At 35.2% G+C, this 21,550-nt stretch overlaps 3 protein-coding genes across 3 annotated transcripts; 2 read left to right on the plus strand and 1 right to left on the minus strand.

The window, feature by feature from the left end:
* Positions 1-600: 600 nt before the first annotated feature.
* Positions 601-5,075, minus strand: LOC123655522 (VWFA and cache domain-containing protein CG16868). The gene has a single exon (XM_045591295.1). It carries the CDS (start codon positions 5,073-5,075, stop codon positions 1,491-1,493), a length of 3,585 nt encoding a protein of 1,194 aa, XP_045447251.1. The 3' UTR covers positions 601-1,490.
* Positions 5,076-8,245: 3,170 nt separating this feature from the next.
* On the plus strand, positions 8,246-12,210 carry LOC123656056. Its single transcript, XM_045591779.1, has 4 exons — positions 8,246-8,655; positions 9,193-9,822; positions 9,994-11,511; positions 12,129-12,210. The coding sequence occupies exons 1-4, from the start codon at positions 8,246-8,248 to the stop codon at positions 12,208-12,210; spliced, it is 2,640 nt and encodes an 879-aa protein (XP_045447735.1).
* Positions 12,211-12,286: 76 nt separating this feature from the next.
* On the plus strand, positions 12,287-13,483 carry LOC123655599. The gene has a single exon (XM_045591365.1). It carries the CDS (start codon positions 12,437-12,439, stop codon positions 13,187-13,189), a length of 753 nt encoding a protein of 250 aa, XP_045447321.1. The 5' UTR covers positions 12,287-12,436; the 3' UTR covers positions 13,190-13,483.
* The last annotated feature ends 8,067 nt before the right edge of the window (positions 13,484-21,550 follow it).

Below are 21,550 nucleotides of genomic sequence, written 5' to 3' on the forward strand. Positions count from 1 at the left end.
CGCTGCCCACTATTTTCTTCTCATTATTCCGCGCCTTCGCGCTCTCGTGTTGACCAGCCCTTACTATTTTTTCTATCCAGGATAACTTGGACGCACGGAACCTTTGTATATGCGTGCGTGCCTCTTATGCATTGAGGTATTGCCGGTAATGACTTTTCGACTTATTGGTGTCTTAGTATACTTAATTTCGAGAGTTTTCAAAGTGAGATCCGTAAAATGGACGCGAATTGGGCGATGGACGCGAACAGGCGAAATGACCCTAAAAGAGTGCAAAATTTTTTACTCCTCCGTCCGCGCAATTTTCGTATAAAGGGGTACAAAATTTTTGCTTCACGTATTAATAAGTAAAGCAAGTAAGCGCAGTTCAATTTTTTAATTTATCCAGGTGGCCACACTGCTAAACTATATTTAGTTATTTACAGATATAAGTTAAAATATATAAGCAAAGTTAGGGCTTTATTGATGAACAAATTAAAATTTGCGAATAGAGAATAAATCTACGTTATATTTAATTAAATTATTTTATGAATTAGAATTTTATAAATGAACTATCTAAGATTTTTAATAATAAAAGAAAAAATTGTTCAATGAAAGAGCATCTTTCTTACAAAATTTTATTACATCATACAATAAGTAAATGCAACATCAGTCAGTCTTAAAATACGTACAATTAGAACTTAATGGTCAAGGAGGCACTGGCACGTATATAACCTTATGAATAAATGATATATATAAAAAACATTTTATTGTTAATTTACCTGTATATGAAACTTGCTGCCTATTGTATCAAATTTAAGATAAGATTTTTAGTAAATTTAATCAAATGCATGGAATTAAATGTATACAATTTACATACACAATTTATTTTATTTAATATTAGTAATGTCTACAATATAAATATATGGTTTGTAGGAGTTACTATTGTTTATATGAATTAACTGGTATATGCAATCTTTAGTTAAAAGACGTGTCCTAAGTATTTTTAAGTACATTCAGATGAAAATATTTGTATAATATTGGAAAAGTCCATGTAATAAGCATATTCTTAAGCTGTAAGGAACTATAGTATTAAGTTTTTTTTTGTCACGATTAGGAAATATAAACATTTACAGCAAGACTTTTCAACTGTTTGAAATCATTCAAAAAATATCCCAAGCATTATAATAGTAAAATATGTTAAGTACTTAGATGTCAGAGTCAAATCAGCTACATAGTAATTTTTCGTATAAAAATACTTAAATAATAAAATACAATTATGCGCCTATATTTATATTAATCTAGAACTAAGGTAACAATACTGTATTCACAAATTGTTAGCTGCATTTATAATACACATTTGTTAAGTGTCTTGTCATGGCCACAATAAGCTAAGCACCAAAAAAAGTAAATTATATAACTTAATCAAGACAAGTTAATATATCACAATAATTAATTATAACAATTAGGAAGTTCACAACTATGTACAAGAGGTAGATAACCACGTTTATGGATTAAGATGCTTCCATATGTCTGTGAACTGTAACTGGAGCTAACACACTATTTTTACCACAAGGTAATACAGTTATAGTGAGATCTGAAGTTTTTGTCCATGGCTTAACTTTACTGGGAGCAGGAAAACTGGCATCTGATTTAGTATCATCTGATAAAATTATAGGATCATTGACAGAGAAACCGGTCGCTTCAGAGTCTTCATGAGGCGTCATTGTAGAATAACCATGATCTGAGCCTCCAGCAGTGTGGGGACGTCTATATCCAGTCACTACTCGATACGGAGAAATGGGAGCCTCAATTTCCTTCGCCGGTAACAACTTGTCGTGTCCAGACATATCTGGCATGTCATCCGATGGGAGGTGGCTCATTTGGACATCAGCGTCGTGCCAAGTTTCAGCTGGACCATCGACGTATAAATTGTGACAGCTATCCGATGAAGAATTTTGTCTGTAGCAATATATTGCAACTGCTATGAATAAGCTCACTGTTACTATACACCCTGCTATTGGTCCAATTGCTGAGTAGCTCGCAAAAGCGTCCCTGTTTACATGACCGAACGTTCCCTCTCCATACGGCGTTACAGCGCCAAGAACGCCACTAAAGCAAGTTGATTGGGAAGTGCAAAAAGGCGTTGAAAGACGCGTCCGCCCATCTGTATCTATTTGACACCACTCACAACCCAAGACTCCTAAGCAAGAAGAATGCGTCGTGTATGTTTCACATTGAAAATCAAAACAAGATTTTAAGTTTTCGGCGAAATTATGAAAATAATGCGATTTATGATTATTGTTCTCAGGTGTAACACCACATAGAGGGATGTTTTGGTTAAATTTGGAGTAATTGGCATTAGGACATTCATATAATTCTGAACTACACTCACAAGGGCATTCACAATCGGTTTGTTCCATTCTATTGCAGTTTAAACATATGCGATCTACCATACTGCAAGGGCAAAAGGCGCCCATATTACAAGACGCATTAACGAGGCCAACAAAAGCATTAGTACCAGGAATTGAGGTAATATAATAATGAATACAGTGATCACCTGACACCACATTTGAGAGAACATTGGGCAAAGAAGTGTTGAACTCATAAAATCTTTGAATAGTTTTATCATAGAAATTATTACACAATCTTTTTGTTACAAATCCTTTATGGTTCAACATATCAATAGCTATCATTGATTCTTTATGGGTAATATGTTGCTGTTCAATGGGCCCTGAACTATTTGGATCCATCAATCCAGGGTGAGACACTAAATAGCCACGATTGTTCATAATAAAGCATTTAACATAATATGCATCGGCACATAGAGGCAAACTGTCAATAAGGAGTTTGTAAAGGAAACCCATCGTTACATCCATTGAAACTACCATTGATGGATAAATTGGGCTTCTTACGGCATATGATATGGATACAACATACCCAGCACCCCCTACATCTAAATTTGGAGGTGTTAAAATTATTTTTCCTGGATTTTCAGTTGCATAAATGTACCACGGCCTACGCACTGGCTCATAATCATATTCTAAGACTGTACCAGGAAACATGACAAGTACACCATTTTCTGTAACAGCATACCTTCGAACTATATATTTTGAATAAGGTCCGTGCAAATGTTGTCTTTTATAAAAGGATAAAATTGAATTGAGAAACCCGACATCTTGTTGTATTTCATTCTTTAGTCCAGGGTTCGATAGTAAGCCATGCGCCACACTCCTCAGATAAGCTAAGTAGTTTTGCATGTAAGTGATTGCTTCTTGACCATCACCCATATCATATAGATAAGTAAAAGGGGACTGAAAGCTAGAAGGACTTAAGTACACTGTACCTTGATCAATAGTAGCAATTTGCTTAAAATGACGACACACTTTACCAGTTTTTGGAGGAAACAGATCCAATCTATGAAACAGTATTTCTTTACTAGTCTTTGTGAAAAACATGTGTGTCCTGTTTGTTACATTATTATTAAAAAATTCTGATACAATACAAACAATATATAGTTTTTGTACCCATTTCCACGAATAAATTATAGATTTTGATGAGTTGCTTTCATTTATTGTATAATTCCCCGACTCGATTGTCAATAACTTATGTTTGATAACATCAGTATAATTGCAAGTTTCTACGGCTTCTAGGGTGGTGAACTTAATTTTATCAGAAGTTGATTCAGGTCGTGGAAAATATGTGTGCATTAAGATTTTTCCTGAAAAATCCATCACAAACGCTCTCTTCTTGTGATTTTTTTCTTTGAAATAGGTTATATCCTCAGCTAAATCCGACCAGTACAAATCCAGTCCAAGAACTCCATAAGAAACAGGATGTACGAGAGAAACCATAAAGTCTCTTTCTGTTGCTTCCCACAGCGGACCTTCGGCTTGCAATTTTTTTTCATATTTAGCAGGTAATAGAGAAATAAACGCCGAGGCTATTTGTCCTATGACAGCACTATTGTTAAGGTGAAGCTTCACGATAGGATTATTTGAATGATTGTGAGATTTGTCAAAGTGTAAAATTTCTATAGAACTATTTTGTAAGGTCCTTCCTTTATATATTAATCCGATACAATTTTTTAATTTGCCTTCTACCGCTTCACCATGTGTGAATATTCTAAGCCATGTGTCATTTTTCAATATATTCCGTTGCTCATCAGTGAAGAATATCATCATTTTGTTTTCAGGAAGTTTTTTCTCACTTAACAGAATCTTTATCTCTTCATTTATGGTGGCCGGAGATAAACTATTTGTAGCTGTGTCTATTGAAGTTACATACTCTCTTAATAGTAATTTATTGTTATCTGTTGCATTCCCAAGATTTGATATGCCATTGTTGCTGCAAGTATCCTCAAACTTCATAAAGTTTGATATATTTGTTATTTTCAAGGCAAATATATCAATGGTTTGCAATGCAAAAGCTATTTCTTTAACAATACTAACAGCATACTGCAGTGATTCTGTTTTCATGTTGTTATCTATTAAAAATACAAACACCTTTGGGTCAGGATGAACAACTTTATGATACAAGTATCTCAAGTTTGAGTGGGGCATGGCTGCACAATCTTTGTCAGTTGCATAATCAATATTTGATAGAAAGTATGATCGTTTTACTTTTAAATCCTTAAATCTACCAATGGTATGGGGTTGCATATCTATAGACGATATGTCGTCAAAAACATTAGTACTCTTTATAAACACTGATTTACCAATAGAAGTAAACGGACAGGGATGAGTGTAGGACGGAGTATCGTTTTTAATCATCGCATTTTTCATGTCAAGAAGTATGTTTATTGCTGAGGATATTTTGTAATTTAACTTCTCTACGATGTTGGTTAAGGAACTGCTATCTTTAGTGTGGTATCGACTTACTTTGTACGCGGTTCGTATCTCTAGGTGCGATGTATATTCACTTCCAAGCTCGTTGACAACAATCTCGCTGAACTTGTTTGCAAGTGTGTCTGACAATTTTCGTACATTCCATTTGTAGTCGCACCGGCTATTGTTTGTCTTAGTACAGTCTTCATTTTGTGCATATATCGGAATGCAGATATAGGCAATAATGGTAAATATTTGATATATGAATTTCATCTTATCCACATTATCCTCGAGCATCACGTTTGATAAAACTGCGTACACTGCTTTAAGGTTACTTTACCATCATGAATACTCTTCATGTTTAATCGTTTTCCACAATTGTTTTATCATTTATATAGTGGAAACTTACTTTAATGCGCAAACAATTTTAATAAATAAAATTTCTTTTTAAAAACACTTCCGCACAATTGAGTCAAATGACAATGAACAATAATCACAAATGCGTGACATTTAAAAATTACAAATGGCCGGTTAAACGTTCAAAAATTGTAAATATCATCAAATGCAATAAAAATAATTCATTTTTATAATCGATAATTTTTTTACATTAAAGTAAAGGAAATTTAATATGGTAATATTTAATAATTATTAAAATACATTTTTTAATAGTTGTAATATTACTTCTAATAAGTACGTTCATTAAATAAGTCAATGATTTTTTTTTATAAATATAACTAGGTCGGCAAACAAGCGTACGGCTTACCTGATGGTAAGCGATTACCGTACCTTTAGACATCTCAACACCAGATGCATCGCAAACGCATGGCCGATCCTATCCCCAATTTCCCGTTACTCACCAACATGATCAAAACACTGTTTGAAAACAGTATTATTCAGCTGTCTTCTGTAAGGTCGAGATTCTATCCCAGTTGGGCTGCTTCGACTTTGAATTTCCTGTTATGCCCTACCTCAGTTAAGTTTCAATGTTAGTGAATTAGCAAAATATATTATGTATTATTTTGAAAACTAAATACTTAATCCAAAGACCGTCTTTTACCTTTAATTAATAATAATAATTTTAATTATATTTAAAATTATTGTGTACCGATCATATTCACATTAAAAAAAATATATTAAGAGCCATTTCATAATTTTTCGCTCTTCAAGTTTAGGTAAATTTAACCGCATTGCGCGAGTCGTACGAGCCGCGCGATCTTTGTGCTACTTAGTATAATGTGACAACCAAAAGCCCAACTTGATCAATTTCTAATGTATAATAAAAATTAATAACTATGATATAAAATGTTAAAAATTTCAAGTCTGTCATATAACAACAGTCAATGAATTTAAAATAAAAATAAAAAATCAATTTTATGAAACAATTTCTTTTTCAATTAATTTAGTTTTTTGACTTTACGAATGAATCTAATATTTACGATATGAATAAAATAGCATTTTATTATGTCCCAGAAAATCTGTGTGTGAATGTTAGTTGCATAGTTTTGGATGAAAATAGACCATCAAATTTTGCCGGTTTTAATTTTTTTATAAACTCAATGACATCGACAAACATATTAATTAACAAATAACAAGACAAACAGATTGAAATGCTTATTTGTATTGACAATGTGAGAAAAAAATTAAATTATATATTTGTTTACAGAAATTATCATTATATTATTTTACAGTCATTTTCGTAATATGTTTTTATTTTTATGAATGTATGAAATGCGGTTTATCCACTATAACAACAGGCGCTTGGCGCGTGTAAGCAAAAGAAAGACGGCTGCGCGGAATTTGACTTACCTCTAAGAGCGCTGCAAGAGCGCTGGCGCTCAACTGATTTACGGGTCTTGATGCATGGTAATATATACTATCTTTTTATTATTTAATATAAAATGTATTAAAAATGATTACATCTGTTGCCGCGCAAGGCAATTTAGTTCATATATTTTTTTATAGTAGTACCTAATTGTAGAATAATTGTAGTATATCTAATATTAATTAATTAGTTGTTATCTGTAGTTTGCATTATTTCTTGTAAAATTATTATCTGTAGTTCCTTTGTAGAATTTCATTGTCTTTTGCATAATCTTGTATTATCTATAACTTTTTCCGGCCCTTCCTAATTTAACTTCTCACGCTGTCACATCGCATTAAAGGCAAAAATTAAAATTTAAAAGTATATTGAGTTTTAATTATCAAATTAAGGCTCCATTATGTATCAAATACATAAATTGGTGGCCCATGAGGGGAATCCGTCAATAATTGCATAAATTTAACAAAAATAACGCAAATCGTACCGGCACCGCCACGTGGTGCTCATGCAACAAAGGCAAGAAGATTGAACAAATGGAACAATAGAACAAATATTAAGGCTGGAGCAAAACTGATCTGGACTTCGATGAAGCTAGAGGCATGGTATATCTAAAGTACCAACTCGTGCGGCGCAGTCTGCAAAGATAAGTGTCCATCCTTTGTTCTTCCTAATCAATTCACCTACCTATCCTTTTGTCAAAATTGCAAACAATTTTCTTTTGGAAGGTTTAAAACTACATATTTAGTGTTAATATCACTCCGCTTGCGTAAATTATTAAAATTAATTTACAAAATCAGCGTTAAATACATTAAAAGATGCTTCAATAAAGTACTTTAACCAACAAGTACCAAGCATCTAACTTATTTTTCTCTTAAATCTACAGTCTTATTTCTAATTGTTTAAATAAATGGTGGCCCATGTTTAAAACAGTAATTAAATAGTTATAAATTATAATACATTTTCTTTTTTAAATAAAATTACAAGTTATAAAGTTACATTTCTTTGTTAATTAATAATATAAATTTCTTGTTAAACAATAATAAGTAATAATACAAGATTTTTAATGCATAGTTAGATGAAATTAGCCTTTTGTTTGTGATTAACAATAATTTATTGCATCATATTAAAATATTTAGATTGTTATTAAATATCTACATAAAATATTTGAATTATTCCAGGATAAACAAGTTGTTTACGAGTTAACGATCTCGATCAGCTGTCCTGCCACTTTCCCAGTGACCTATTGAGGAGCGTGAGAATACCTACTTTTTTAAATTATATTTTCTTGACTATTTTTTGAAACTTATTTTGCTTAAACATGTCTAAGTCCGATAAGCATTCAAGTCTCACTCATCAAGATAAATTAACCAATTTAATTACAATGAGAAGTTCAATTAGGGGACAGATTACTAAATTTAAAAATTATTTAATTACAATTAATGCGCAAGAGGAGATTTCAAATATATCCCTTGCCGAGTTAAGTTTAAAGTTAAATAAATTTGAGAGTTTATCGTTGAAGTTTGATGAAATACAAAGTGAGATTGAGATTCTTAATTCTGAAAATTTGTCTGCGGAGCTTGATGAGCGTGAGGCCTCTGAAAATAATATAATTTCAAACATAGCTATGGCTAAGTCCATACTTGATAGGCAAAATAATCTCGAGACCGAGCGACGTAACTCAATCGCTGTTGAGGCTCAGTGTTCTCATGACCATCAGGACCTAGGGTTTAAATTACCTCAAATTCAAATATCTAAATTTGATGGTGCATATTTCCGCTGGCTTGAATTTCGTGATACTTTTGAAAATTTAATTCACAACAATGATCGTATAAAAGCTATACACAAATTTCATTATCTTATATCCTATCTGGAAGGGGATGCAGCCCGGATTATATCCAACCTGGAAGTGTCTTCGGTTAACTATGCGAAGGCCTGGCAGCTTCTCGGAGATCGTTATAATAACAAAAGATTATTAATTAATCATCACTTAAGTTCTTTGTTTAATATACAAGCTCACACCCGAGAGTCTGAAAGGTCTTTACGCTTTTTGGTTGATCATGTCACTAAAAACTTACGTGCCTTGGCTAGCTTAGGCCAGCCGACTGATAGATGGGATGTCTTGATAATTTTTATGTTGTCCTCTAAGCTTGATAGCCGGACTCTGGTGAAGTGGGAGGAGTACCGTAACACTCTCGATGATGTCCCGACTTTGGATCAATTTCATAAATTTTTAATTGATCGTGCTGATGTCTTAGAGGCACTCAATCGTAATAAATATGATAATAATGTTAAATACTTACCAGTGATCTCACGGCCAGCGCCCTCTGCACCTACCTCTAGTAATAACAGTAACAATAATCATAAACGAAATAATCATACAAAATCATTTGTAGGTATTAATCAAAAAACAAAAGGCTCTTTAAATTCAAATCAAGTCAAGTCATTCACTTCTGTGTGTATTATATGCAGCGAAAATCATAAGGTTTTTGAATGTCCTATCTTTATTAAAAAAGGCATCCAAGATAGGTTAGCAGACGTGACCAAATACAAATTGTGTGCCAATTGTCTCAGGCAAGGCCACCCAGTAAGCGAGTGCCGCTTCGGTCCGTGCCGAGAGTGTAAGCAAAAACACAATAGTTTGTTGCATGAATCTAAACAGAGTGTTGTCAATAATTCAGTTGTTGTAAGCTCAGTCTCGTCTGCGGCTAATGTTTCCAATTTAGGATCCAATCAAGTACTTCTCTCCACAGCGGTTATCGAAGTAGTGAACCCTAGCACTAATGAAAAGGAAAAGGTCCGTGCCCTATTAGATTGTGGTAGCGAGTCCTCCTTTATCACGAAATCTTTAAAAGAAAGATTGTCATTAAAATCATACCCCAGTGACTGTCTAAAGGTCATAGGTATCGGTAATAATCACAACAATAACATAACTGAAAGCTGTATCGCTCAAATAAATTCATTAAATGATTCATTTAAAGTTAACTTATCATGCTTTGTTCTAAAGGAGCTTACAAGTAATATACCTAAATGTGTAATAGATATTAAAGATCTTAATATTCCTAAAAATTTACCATTGGCAGATCCTGAATTTAATCACCCGGCTTCAATTGAAGTTTTAATTGGAGCAGACATTTTCTGGGACCTCTTGGGTAGTGAACACCACTCCTTGGGGCCTAAAAATCCTCATTTGCGAAATTCACGGTTAGGTTGGTTAATATCAGGTCCAATTAATGTAATAAATAACAAAGGGAGAATTCATTGTAATTTTAATGCAATATCTAAAAATAGTAATAAAGAAAACAATATTGAGAATTTGTTAGTTAAATTCTGGGAGGTTGAACAGGTTCCCAATAAACCATTTCTTACCCCAAGGGAGCAAGAATGCGAGAAACATTTCATGACTCACACTGTACGCTTGAGTAACGGCAGGTTTGAAGTCAAATTGCCTTTAACCGAATCTCCTGGTTGTCTCGGGGATTCGTATAATTCAGCTAAAAAACGTTTCTTAAATTTAGAACGCAAATTCAAGCGTAATCCGGCGTTAAAGTCTAAATATTCGGAATTTATTCGTGAATATGCCGAGTTAGGGCATCTCAGTGAGTCAGCAATTTTAAAACCTACCCCAGGTTATTTTTTATGTCATCACGCCGTGTTTAAAAATAGCGAATCCACTGCACTCCGCGTTGTATTCGACGGTTCCGCTGCCTCCTCCACCGGAGTGTCCTTAAACGACATTTTAATGACTGGGCCAAATGTTCAGGATTCTCTCTTTTCCATTCTCGTGAGGGCAAGGCAGTACCGGTTTATCTTGTCTGGCGACATCGAGAAGATGTACCGCCAGGTTCAAGTGAATACTGAAGACCGGGACTTGCAACTTGTTATTTGGAGAGGAGATGAGTCCGAGCCCCTTAGAACGCTACGATTAAATACTCTTACTTACGGCACCGCAAGCGCGAGTTATTTAAGCACTCGATGCCTGTCGCAGCTCGGGGAGGAGCAGCACGATCCGCTCATAAAAACTATAATACAAAAGGATTTTTATGTAGACGACCTTATTACAGGATCTAATGACGAAAACGAACTGCGGTACATACAAAGGTCAGTCGCGGAGGCTTTGAGATTAGGATGTTTTAACTTACGAAAATATAAGAGTAACTTACCTACTTTGTTCGTGGACTCAAGCATAAACATCCATGAACATTTAACTATAAGTGAGTCCTCGAGCACTCTCGGACTAGGGTGGAGTCCTACGCATGACACGTTTAATTTTCCTACAAAAACTCCTCCTTCTGTTGAAAAAATTACTAAAAGATACATAATGTCAAATTCGTTTAAAATTTTTGACCCTTTAGGTTTGATTAGCCCTTGCATAGTAAAAGCTAAAATTCTTTTACAAAAATTGTGGAAAGAAAAACTTGACTGGGACGAACCAGTCCCAGATATCATTAAAGAAGAGTGGAATAGTTTTGCTGACAACTTACCTTTTATTCAAGGTTTAAATATAACCAGGCCAGTTATATGTGACTCGCCTACATCAATTGAAATGCATGTTTTCAGCGACGCCTCACAAGTCGCCTACGGCAGTTGCGTTTATATGAGGTCTGTTGCTGCAAACGGTGACGTCACTGTAAAACTTTTATGCAGTAAGTCTAAAATCTCACCTGTGAAGCCCACGACGATAGTACGTCTCGAGCTCTGTGCCGCACTGCTGGCTGCGAGGCTCAGCAAAGCTGTACTGGACTCGCTGCGCTACAAACCTGATCGCGTGCTTTACTGGTCTGACTCGAGCATAGTTCTGGCTTGGCTGAAAAATAATATTACACAGTTAAAATCATTTGTGGCAAATCGTGTCACAGAAATATTAGAAATTACTTACCCATCAACCTGGCGGTACGTACCCACTGCTGAAAATCCGGCTGATTTGATCTCCCGTGGTGTAGATGCTTCTAGCCTGCAATCCCTGGATCTGTGGTGGTGCGGACCTAAATTTTTAGTTAAACATGAAAATCATTGGCCCGTGTTAAAATGCAATAAAAACATTGTAATTCCTGAAATAAAATCAAATACTACTACTGTTGCGGAACCATTTATTAATTTTGAAAATTATTCTTCATTTAATCGACTTCAACGTTCCTTTGCTTATGTTCACAGATTCATTTATAATTCGAGAAACACTAAAAATAAACGGCTGGGAAATTTAACCGTAGATGAGCTGAGCCAGTCATTCAACGGACTATGTGTAATGGCTCAAGTCGATTCTTTTCCCACAGAGTACGAAACTCTTAGTAAAAATAAATTGTTAAGTCCCAAAGCTAAAATTTTATCGTTGTCACCTTTTATGAGCGAGAAGTTAATCCGAGTCGGTGGCAGAATCGATGCCTCTAATTACTCGTACGAAAAGAAACACCCAATTTTACTCCATGCATCCCATCGACTTACAAAACTTATATTTGTTCACGAGCACAACAAAAATATGCACGCGCCACCTCAATTGTTGTTGTCCCTAGTCAAGGAACGAGTGTGGCCTATAAATGGAAGGCGGCTCGCTCGGCGCACGGTAGACAACTGCACGCGCTGCCGACGCGTTAGCGGCAAAACTTTATGCCCTCTGATGGGTAATCTCCCAGCTCAGAGAATTGACCCAGATTTCCCGTTTATCTCTGTCGGTCTGGACTTCGCCGGTCCTTTTCAAATATTAAACCGTAAAGGTCGTGGCAGTAAACTCATAAAATGTTACCTTTGCTTATTTGTCTGCTTACGTTTCAAATGCGTCCACTTAGAGGCCGTAAGTGATTTGTCCAAAAATGCATTTATAATGACGCTTAGAAGGTTTATTGCACGAAGAGGTAAGCCAGCGGAAATATTTTGCGATAATGGTAGAAATTTTGTCGCCGCTGCCAAAGAGTTAGGGCAATTTTTAAAAACCAATCGGGAGTCTCTGTCTGACTTTGCCACTCAAGAAACTATTAAATTTGTATTCTCACCAAGTCGAGCGCCACATTTCGGCGGGATCTGGGAAAGTGGCATTAAGTCCGCTAAATACCATTTAAAACGTGTCATGGGCAACAGTCATGTCACATTCGAAGAACTTTTAACTTTGTTTACGCAAGTGGAGGCGATACTTAACAGTCGCCCTTTATGTCCCATGTCATCATCCCCTGACGATCTCCTCTCCCTCTCCCCAGGACACTTCCTAATCGGAAGACCTTTGACTGCGCCGCCGACACAGGCGTTTGACAACCACAACGAGAACACCCTGCAACGATATGAACGCATAGAAAAAATGTATCAGCATTTTTGGCAAAGATGGCAGAGGGAATACATTTCAGAAATACAACAGCGAACCAAATGGAGAACCAACAAGGCCAAGCTGAACGTCGGTGATTTGGTTCTCATCCATGAAGACCACGTCCCTCCGCTGTGCTGGAGGCTTGGGCGAGTGACGCGTTTGTTCCCGGGTCCAGACGGCGTATCCAGGGTCGCGGACTTGTCCACCACTAGAGGCTGCGTACGGCGGCCACTTGTGCGCCTCTGTCCTCTACCAACTGCTGAAGATCTTCAAGGTTGAAAGAGCTTCCTTTCAACGAGGCGGGAGGATGTTGCCGCGCAAGGCAATTTAGTTCATATATTTTTTTATAGTAGTACCTAATTGTAGAATAATTGTAGTATATCTAATATTAATTAATTAGTTGTTATCTGTAGTTTGCATTATTTCTTGTAAAATTATTATCTGTAGTTCCTTTGTAGAATTTCATTGTCTTTTGCATAATCTTGTATTATCTATAACTTTTTCCGGCCCTTCCTAATTTAACTTCTCACGCTGTCACATCGCATTAAAGGCAAAAATTAAAATTTAAAAGTATATTGAGTTTTAATTATCAAATTAAGGCTCCATTATGTATCAAATACAACATCTTTTAATTTTTTTTTGTATTCCTTAACTTTTCGTAAGTTTACTTTGATGAAGATAGTTTGTTAAAATTTCTTAGATTTCTAAGAAATATATCGCTTTTAAAATTGTAATTATTTGGAAAATATTCGTAACTTTAAATTTTTATATCAATTCAATCAATTTTTCAAATCAATTAATGGAATAAAAATCTGTTCTAGTATTCAACAAAATTATATTCCACATATTACGATATTTTTTTAAAATGGTTTCAACGTAGAGATTATTGAAAAGTAGGACGTCAAAGTATACATTGCGACCGATTACCCAGGGAGGAGGCTGATGAAAAGGTTAATAATTTTATACACATAATATATATCAAAATTGTTTCTCCTTATTCCCTTACGACAAGGGTTGCTTTATTAAATTTCAATATTAGAAATTATATTATTGCATCCAATACTGAGATTAACGACGTCAAAATGTTTCAATTCCGCGGATTATTACCAATTTTTGTGAAATGGCTCTAAATATAATTTATACTTACAATAAATATTTATTTTCAAAGAGCTGTAGTTGTTCACTTAAGAGCCATTTCACAAAAATCGGTAACAATCCGCGAAATTGTAATATTTTGACGTCGTTAATCTCAGTGTTGGATGCAATAATGTAATTTATATTCTTGAAATATAATAGAGCAACCTTTGTTGAGTCCATAGTCAGATCAGAATTTTGATTTATATTATGTGTATAAAATTATTAACCATTTCATCAGCCTCCTCCCTGGGTAAACGGTCGCAATGTATACTTTGAAGTCCTACTTTTCAATAACCTCTACGTTGAAACCATTTTAAAAAAATATCATAATATGTGGAATATAATTTTGTTGTCCACTATCATAGATTTTTATTCCATTTGTATCTCTATTAAACGATAAAAAAATTTAAAGTTACGAATATTTTCCAAATAAGTACAATTTTAAAAACGATATTTCTCTTAGAAAACTAAAAAATTTTAACGAACTATCTTCATCAAAGTAAACTTACATCATTAAGGAATACAAAAAAAAAAAATTAAAAGATGTAATTATTTTTAATACATTTTATATTAAATAATAAAAAGATAGTATATATTGCCACGCATCAAGCCCGGTAAATCAGTCGAGCGCTAGCGCTCTTAGAGGTAAGGTCCACGCCAAATTCTGCGCAGCCGTCTCTTTCGCTCACACGCGCCAAGCGCCTGTTGTTATAGCGGATAAAACGCATTTGATACTTTCATAATAAAATATAAATAATATAAACATATTACGAAAATGACTGTAAAATAATATAATGATAATTTCTGTAAACAAATGTATAATTTAATTTTCTTTTCTCACACTATCAATACAAATAGGCATTTCAATCTGTTTGTCTTGTTATTTGTTAATTAATATGTTTGTCGGTGTCGATGTCATAAAATGCTATTTTATTCATATCGTAAATATTAGATTCATTCGTAAACTGAAAAAACTAAATCAATTTAAAACAATTGTTTCATAAAATTGATTTTTTTAATTTTATTTTAAATTTATTGACTGTTGTTATATAACATACTTGAAATTTTTAACAAATTAATTATGTAAAAAACATTTTATACCATAGTTATAATTTTTATTATACATCAGAAAATGATCACGATGGTCTTTTGGTTGTCACACTATACGTACTAGCACAAAGATCGCGCGGCTCGTACGACTCGCGCGATGCGACCAAATTTACCTAAACTTGCAGAGCGTAAAATTGTGAAATGGCTCTTAAATATAACCATGATTTTGACTTTGCCCTAATCGGGTAAAAAAATATTTATACCAAAACTTAAATAGAATGAAATCGATGTTAAAAAAAAATAATAAAATGAAGTAGAAAGGAATGAATATTTAACTAAAGTGGAAAGACTTCATCTAAAGACATGCTATTTGTATTGCTGACAATCTTTAGTTGAGAGACTTCATAGAACTTTTAAATCTAAGGGGAAAAAATTAGTTCATACATATTTTAGTGTTTGTGGAAATTTTAATCTTAAAGAGGTGAAATAGGCCTTGAAAGTTTGTATGCAATGTCCGTTGTTTTTGAAGCTAGCATAATAAAACTTTATTTTTGATCTACTGAAAAAGTTGACTTAATAATAAAATATTTATTTATTTATTTAATGATACATTATTGCACAATATATTAAGAATTGTACAAAAGGCGGGCTTTATGCTAAAAGCATTCTCTACCAGCCAACCTTAGGACGTACAAGTGCGGAAATTTGTAGGTGTGCAAAGTTGGATATTACTAAAATTCACATTAAGAGAAAAAAAGACAAGAAACGGGAGGAAAAATAAGATAAAGTTATTAACAACATAGATACATACATACATACATACATACATACATCTTCTCCCTAAGGGGAAAAGGCCGCCGGAAGAACCGTCATCATACCGCCCACTTTGTATGTTAGATACAGCCGGTAAGATATTGGAGCGTATAGTACATCAAAGAATAGACGCAGTTGTCGATCTACTTCTGGCCGACAACCAGTATGGGTTTCGGAAAGGACGATCAACTCTGGACGCGATCAAGCTGGTAGTTGACACGGCCAAGGAGGCAATCGCAGGTACCAGATGGAAGGGTGGTACGAAGAAGTATTGCCTGGTAGCCGCATTAGACATCAGAAACGCTTTCAACTCTGCCAACTGGGACTGCATTATGCGAGCCCTCGAAGAAAAAAGTGTCCCAGGATATCTTCGCAGAATCGTAGCAAGCTACTTCAAGAATAGAGTCCTAAGGTACGACACGAAGGATGGCCCAAGAGAGTATCGTATCACTGGAGGTGTGCCGCAGGGTTCGGTTCTTGGCCCACTGCTGTGGAACGTCATGTATGACGGGCTCCTGAGACTACCGTTTCCAAGAAGCGTCAAACTTGTAGCATATGCGGACGACGTAGCCGTAGTGATCGTCGCTAAACACCTTGATGAGATTAACAATATGTTCGGTATCACCTTCGAGCAAATTGACCGGTGGATGGAGTCAATGAACCTGCAACTGGCTAAACAGAAAACTGAAGCTGTTCTTATTACCAGCAGAAAAGTGGTGGAAACGATTACGCTGAAAGTCGGCGAGCAAGAAATCACATCGTAACCATATATCCGATATCTGGGAGTGATGGTTGATGCCCGACTCAACATTAAGCAACAAGTCGAACAAGTGAGTGCCAAAGCATCAACACTGGTTGGTAGCCTGGCACGACTGATGCCTAATATCGGAGGCCCAAAGCAGAGTAGGAAACTACTACTGTCTTCAGTGGTCACATCAGTGCTCACATATGGGGTATCCATTTGGGTGGACGCACTAGACACCCAGAAGTCATGGAAAAAGGCTGGACCGGTGTACCGTCGGGGCGCCTTACGAGTGGCCAGTGTCTTCCGCACAGTTTCAAAGGAAGCAGTGTCTGTCATCTCCGGAACTTTACCCCTTAAAGTTCTAGTTGAGGAAAGACGAACCCTATACCAACAGAAGAGGTCAACCACACTGAGCGCTGAGGAGCTCAGAACTGAAGAGCGGCGGAACAGCATAACCCGATGGCAACAACAGTGGGATGCCGCGGTGAAGGGTAGATGGACGCACCGTCTCATACCGAGGATCGACATTTGGCTGAACCGGAGTCATGGTGAGATCAACTACTACCTTACACAGATGTTATCGGGACATGGCTGCTTTCAGGCTTACCTCCATCGCTTCAAACACGATGATTCTCCGAAGTGGAGTCATTGAAGATGCGGAGCACGTTTTCTTTGCGTGTCCACGGTACAACCCTCAGCGTGATAAACTGGAGAGCATCCTTGGCCGGAGAATCCAACCAGAGACTGTGGTGGAGGCAATGTTGTCCACCGAGGCTGCATGGAACGCTATCAGTGCGTTTGTTACAGAGGTCCTCACCGACTTGCGTTCCATAGAAAGAGAGAGAGCAAAAGACAGTAGCTAAAAAGAGATATAATATCTTACGTACCTAAAGGAAGAGCGGCAGCTGGTTCCTCCCCCTGCGAAGTAATGCCTAACGGCGGTACCGTAGGGATCAGAGGCTGGAGAGCGAGGGGGTTTTTTTAGTGGGAGGAAATCCCACACTACCGACCACCATCTTTCACGGCCTAGTCTTTGAAAGATTTTTTCCTCCTCACGCAAGAAAAAAAAACACACATACATACATACATACACACATACATACATACATACATACATACATACATACATACATAACACTGCTGACGCTGAGCTGACGACAATAAAGAAAACACAATTACAGTGTTTATTGAGTTCACCAAATAATTTAAATTTTGGCTAAATAAAACTCCTTAACTTGTCTCTTAAATGAGTCACGTGAAGGAGCTTTACGAACGAACTCAGGTAAAATGTTCGAGAGATGAACAGCAAGCAAATTAATCAGACAAAAACCCAGACCGATGAATAGGATAGAAGATAGGAGAAAGGATAGTATTGAAAAGTGAAGAGGTCGTTCATGAGATTCGGAAAGGAAAGTGAACTTACATTTAAGGTAAGAAAGGGTAGTAGGAGGGAATAATAGAGTGAAGAGTAAGCAAAGAATTCTCAAGTTCCTACGTTCACGGATTGGCAGCCATTTAAGAAGAGATCTGTGATGGGAAATATGATCATAGTTCTGCAAACCGAAAGTGAAACGAATGCAGGTGTCGAGCTATCGATCAAGTTTGATCAAATGGACCTGATTCAGGTCCAAACAACATACATCGCCGTAGTCAATAATGGACAAAAGTAATATATTCACCAAGTGGAGCTTGGCTTTAGTTGGTAAGAAGTGCTTAAAGTGTAGTAAGGGATACAATATTCAGTAGAATTTATGCGAAACTTCATTTACTTGATCGGACCAGGAAAGGGACATATGTATTATATCAAATAATATCTTTGTAAATGTAACCAATTTAGATACGCTGCAAGGCAATATAGGTGATAGTCGTGCTACAGGCGCTTATGTGCATAATATAAAACAAATATATGGGTACCATGCTATTTTTAATTTGTACGATTTTATTTTTGTGTTACTCACACATTACGGAATCCTAAACATTTTTGATTTTTGATATGATATTAAAAAATGTTTACAATTCACTAATGTGTGGGCAACACAAAAATAAAATCGTACAAAATAAATGTTTTATATCAAAGAAAAAAATTTACAATGTGTTTGGAGCATAAAAAGGAAGTTCTACCAAATTTCGTAAATTTTTTTTTGTAAAATAAAAATCAAAAACAAAAAACTTGGTTTTTTGAATTTTTAAACGAATTTTGAGGTTATGTGAAAAAAGTATAAATACAAAAGTTGTAAATCTTTTTATTACCTATAACTTTGCTAATAAACTTATTCCCATAAAACCTGTAGTTTATCCGGAAATCGAGATAAGCCGTATATTACCCAGAACCCTTTCATTTTCTTTGTGTTCTCTTCTTTTTCCAAATGGTTTCATGCTACCATATTTTTTATTGGTTTCGAAAATTATCATCCCTGGGCTAAAAACTCACGATAATGTAATTATTGCCTTTTACCATAAAATTTTATATTTTTATTTTATTTATCTGTACTAATATTATGAAGCTGAAGAGTTTATTTGTTTGAACGCGCTAATCTAAGGAACTACTGGATCGAATAAAAAAAATGTTATTGTGTTCCCATTCCGGCCCGACAATTGTTGTTCAACCGCTCTGGTGCACAGTGATACGTGTTTGACTCATTGATCAATAAGCTCGATAATTGTAATTTTTTTATTCTTTTTTTTTTAATAACTAAATTGGTAAACAAGCGTACGGCTCAACTGGTAAGCGATTACCGTAGCTTATAGACGCCTGCAACATCAGAATTATCGCCAACTCATTGCCGACCCTATTCCCAACCCTCCACAGAAGCTCTAGCTACCTTACTCACCACAGGAACATAACACTGCTTGAAAGCAATATTATGTAGCTGTGATCGTCTGTAAGGTCGAGGTACTTCCTCACTCGGACTGCTCTAGATTTTGAGAGGGACATTTCCTGCTACGCCCTCAGTCAGTTCAGTCTTTTGCAGTCCACTGCTGGACATAGGTCTTCACAAGTTCGCACCAGACATCCCAGTTTTCCGCAATCCTCATCCAGCCTACACCGGCAATCTTACGCAGTAGTAGGGGTTTTTGCCCACCGTGGTGACTATGGGCAAAAACCCCGATGTGTTCGCTGCGCCCACAATAATTAAATCCACTTTAAGGACTAAAACTATACTGATTTAAATTTAATTGCTTAAGCGTCATTTAATATAATTTGTTTAATCGACATTGAAGATAGATAGACAAACATTCATTAAGTTTTTTGTCATCGATGAAACCAGTTGTGCTTTATTGACACAAGTGGAAACTATTAGTTGTAAGCAAAGATATAATATAACTAGTAACAACTAAGATACATTCGATCAAAAATATTAGTAATATAATATTAAATATTAAAAATAATATTGATAAAAACATGTTACAAAATAAAGAAATTAACAATGACAGTGAAGTGTTGAATATGTTGCAGAAATTTGGCAAATATCAAATTATTCAATATCTTTATATTTGTCTACCAACAATAATAATCTCAACTGCAAATGTAAACTATGTTTTTGTTGCTGGAGATATAGACTACCGGTAAGTTTTGAATTGTTTTAATTTTAAATTGGAACATGAAGTAGTTTATTACGTTTTTAGTTTTAATATTAACGATAATATTGTATGAATGATGAAATAGTGCAAAATAAAAAGAAACTATATTAATACTAGCTACCCGGACAGACTTCGTTCTGTCAAAAGTTAATAGTAAAAAAAAAATTTTTTTTTTTTTTAATTTTTTTTTATTATAATAATCTTCCGTGAGCCTTAGGGAGCATACAAAAAATAAATTAGCCGAAATGGTCGAGCCATTCTCGAGTTATGCGCTTAGCAACATTAATTTTTATTTATATAGATTAGTCTAAAAACGCGTATGAATTGATTTTACTAGGACGCATTAGTATTCAGTAGAAAAGATAGATTATTTGTCCATATATTAATTATTACAGTTTTGGTATTCCGTTAGCTTGGTGATTAATTGGTTTGATGATTGTCTGTTATACCACTGAAATAACCAATAGGATATTCTGCTATAAGTCTAATTTAAAAAAAAAAACTATTTTATTAGGAATTGTGGTACAAATTATGCATATATCATCACAATAGAATCAAATTGAGTAGATAGCAATTAGATAGTAGTAAAAAAAGTTTATTAATTTTTATTGTAGATGCCGTGTACCAGAATGTGATTCAGTAGACAACTCATTAACCCCATCATGGTGGCATTATTCGAGGGAACCATTGGACTCCAAAACCAACCGTTGTTATAAACCAGTATTAAATACAACATATTTAGAAGTAAACGAATGTGATTACAATAGTTTTACATCGAAATTTGTAAAATGTGAAGAATGGATTTATGATAGCCAAGATACAATTGTCGCTTGGGTAATGGTACAAAATTATACATAAATCAAATTTTGAAGTTGCATCGAAATTAAAAGAGATATTTAAGATTTTCTGTCTTAATGAGCCTCCCAATCGTGCCTTGGAGAACACGTAAATATTTCGGTCACGGTTGCTATCATAGTTACAAAGGGGTGTCAAATGTTCCGCAAAACAAAAAATTGCTGGACATAGTATATGGTTTTCGAATGGGGGGAAGGGGCGCTAAAAAGGTATTGTGCCCCAAGTGCGAGTTAAGCTCGTTACGTCACTGGATGTTACCTTACAAATGGATAGATTTTTTTAAACTGTAAGATTAACAAATTTCCTTCACATAATTTTCAAATTTTGGGTCAGTACGACAAGAACATCAAGATTAAGTATTTGTATAGCATATATAATCTATCGCGCTCGACTTTTCCTAATAATTGGCATTTTACCAATCTGATCGACTGTCCTGAACATTCGACACTATATAAAGG

This window comes from Melitaea cinxia, chromosome 8 (assembly GCF_905220565.1).
Source record: "Melitaea cinxia chromosome 8, ilMelCinx1.1, whole genome shotgun sequence".
In the NCBI taxonomy this organism is placed as follows: domain Eukaryota; kingdom Metazoa; phylum Arthropoda; class Insecta; order Lepidoptera; family Nymphalidae; genus Melitaea; species Melitaea cinxia.

What these genes read in the sequence shown, in the direction of transcription:
- LOC123655522 (XM_045591295.1), bottom strand. Translation starts at nt 5,075, where the DNA reads ATGAAATTCATATATCAAATATTTACCATTATTGCCTATATCTGCATT.
- LOC123656056 (XM_045591779.1), top strand. Translation starts at nt 8,246, where the DNA reads ATGGCTAAGTCCATACTTGATAGGCAAAATAATCTCGAGACCGAGCGA. An exon ending in CACACCCGAGAGTCTGAAAG is followed by an intron (nt 8,656 to 9,192) that starts GTCTTTACGCTT and finishes CAATTGTCTCAG; the next exon opens with GCAAGGCCACCCAGTAAGCG. An exon ending in CCTCATTTGCGAAATTCACG is followed by an intron (nt 9,823 to 9,993) that starts GTTAGGTTGGTT and finishes TCTTACCCCAAG; the next exon opens with GGAGCAAGAATGCGAGAAAC.
- LOC123655599 (XM_045591365.1), top strand. Translation starts at nt 12,437, where the DNA reads ATGACGCTTAGAAGGTTTATTGCACGAAGAGGTAAGCCAGCGGAAATA.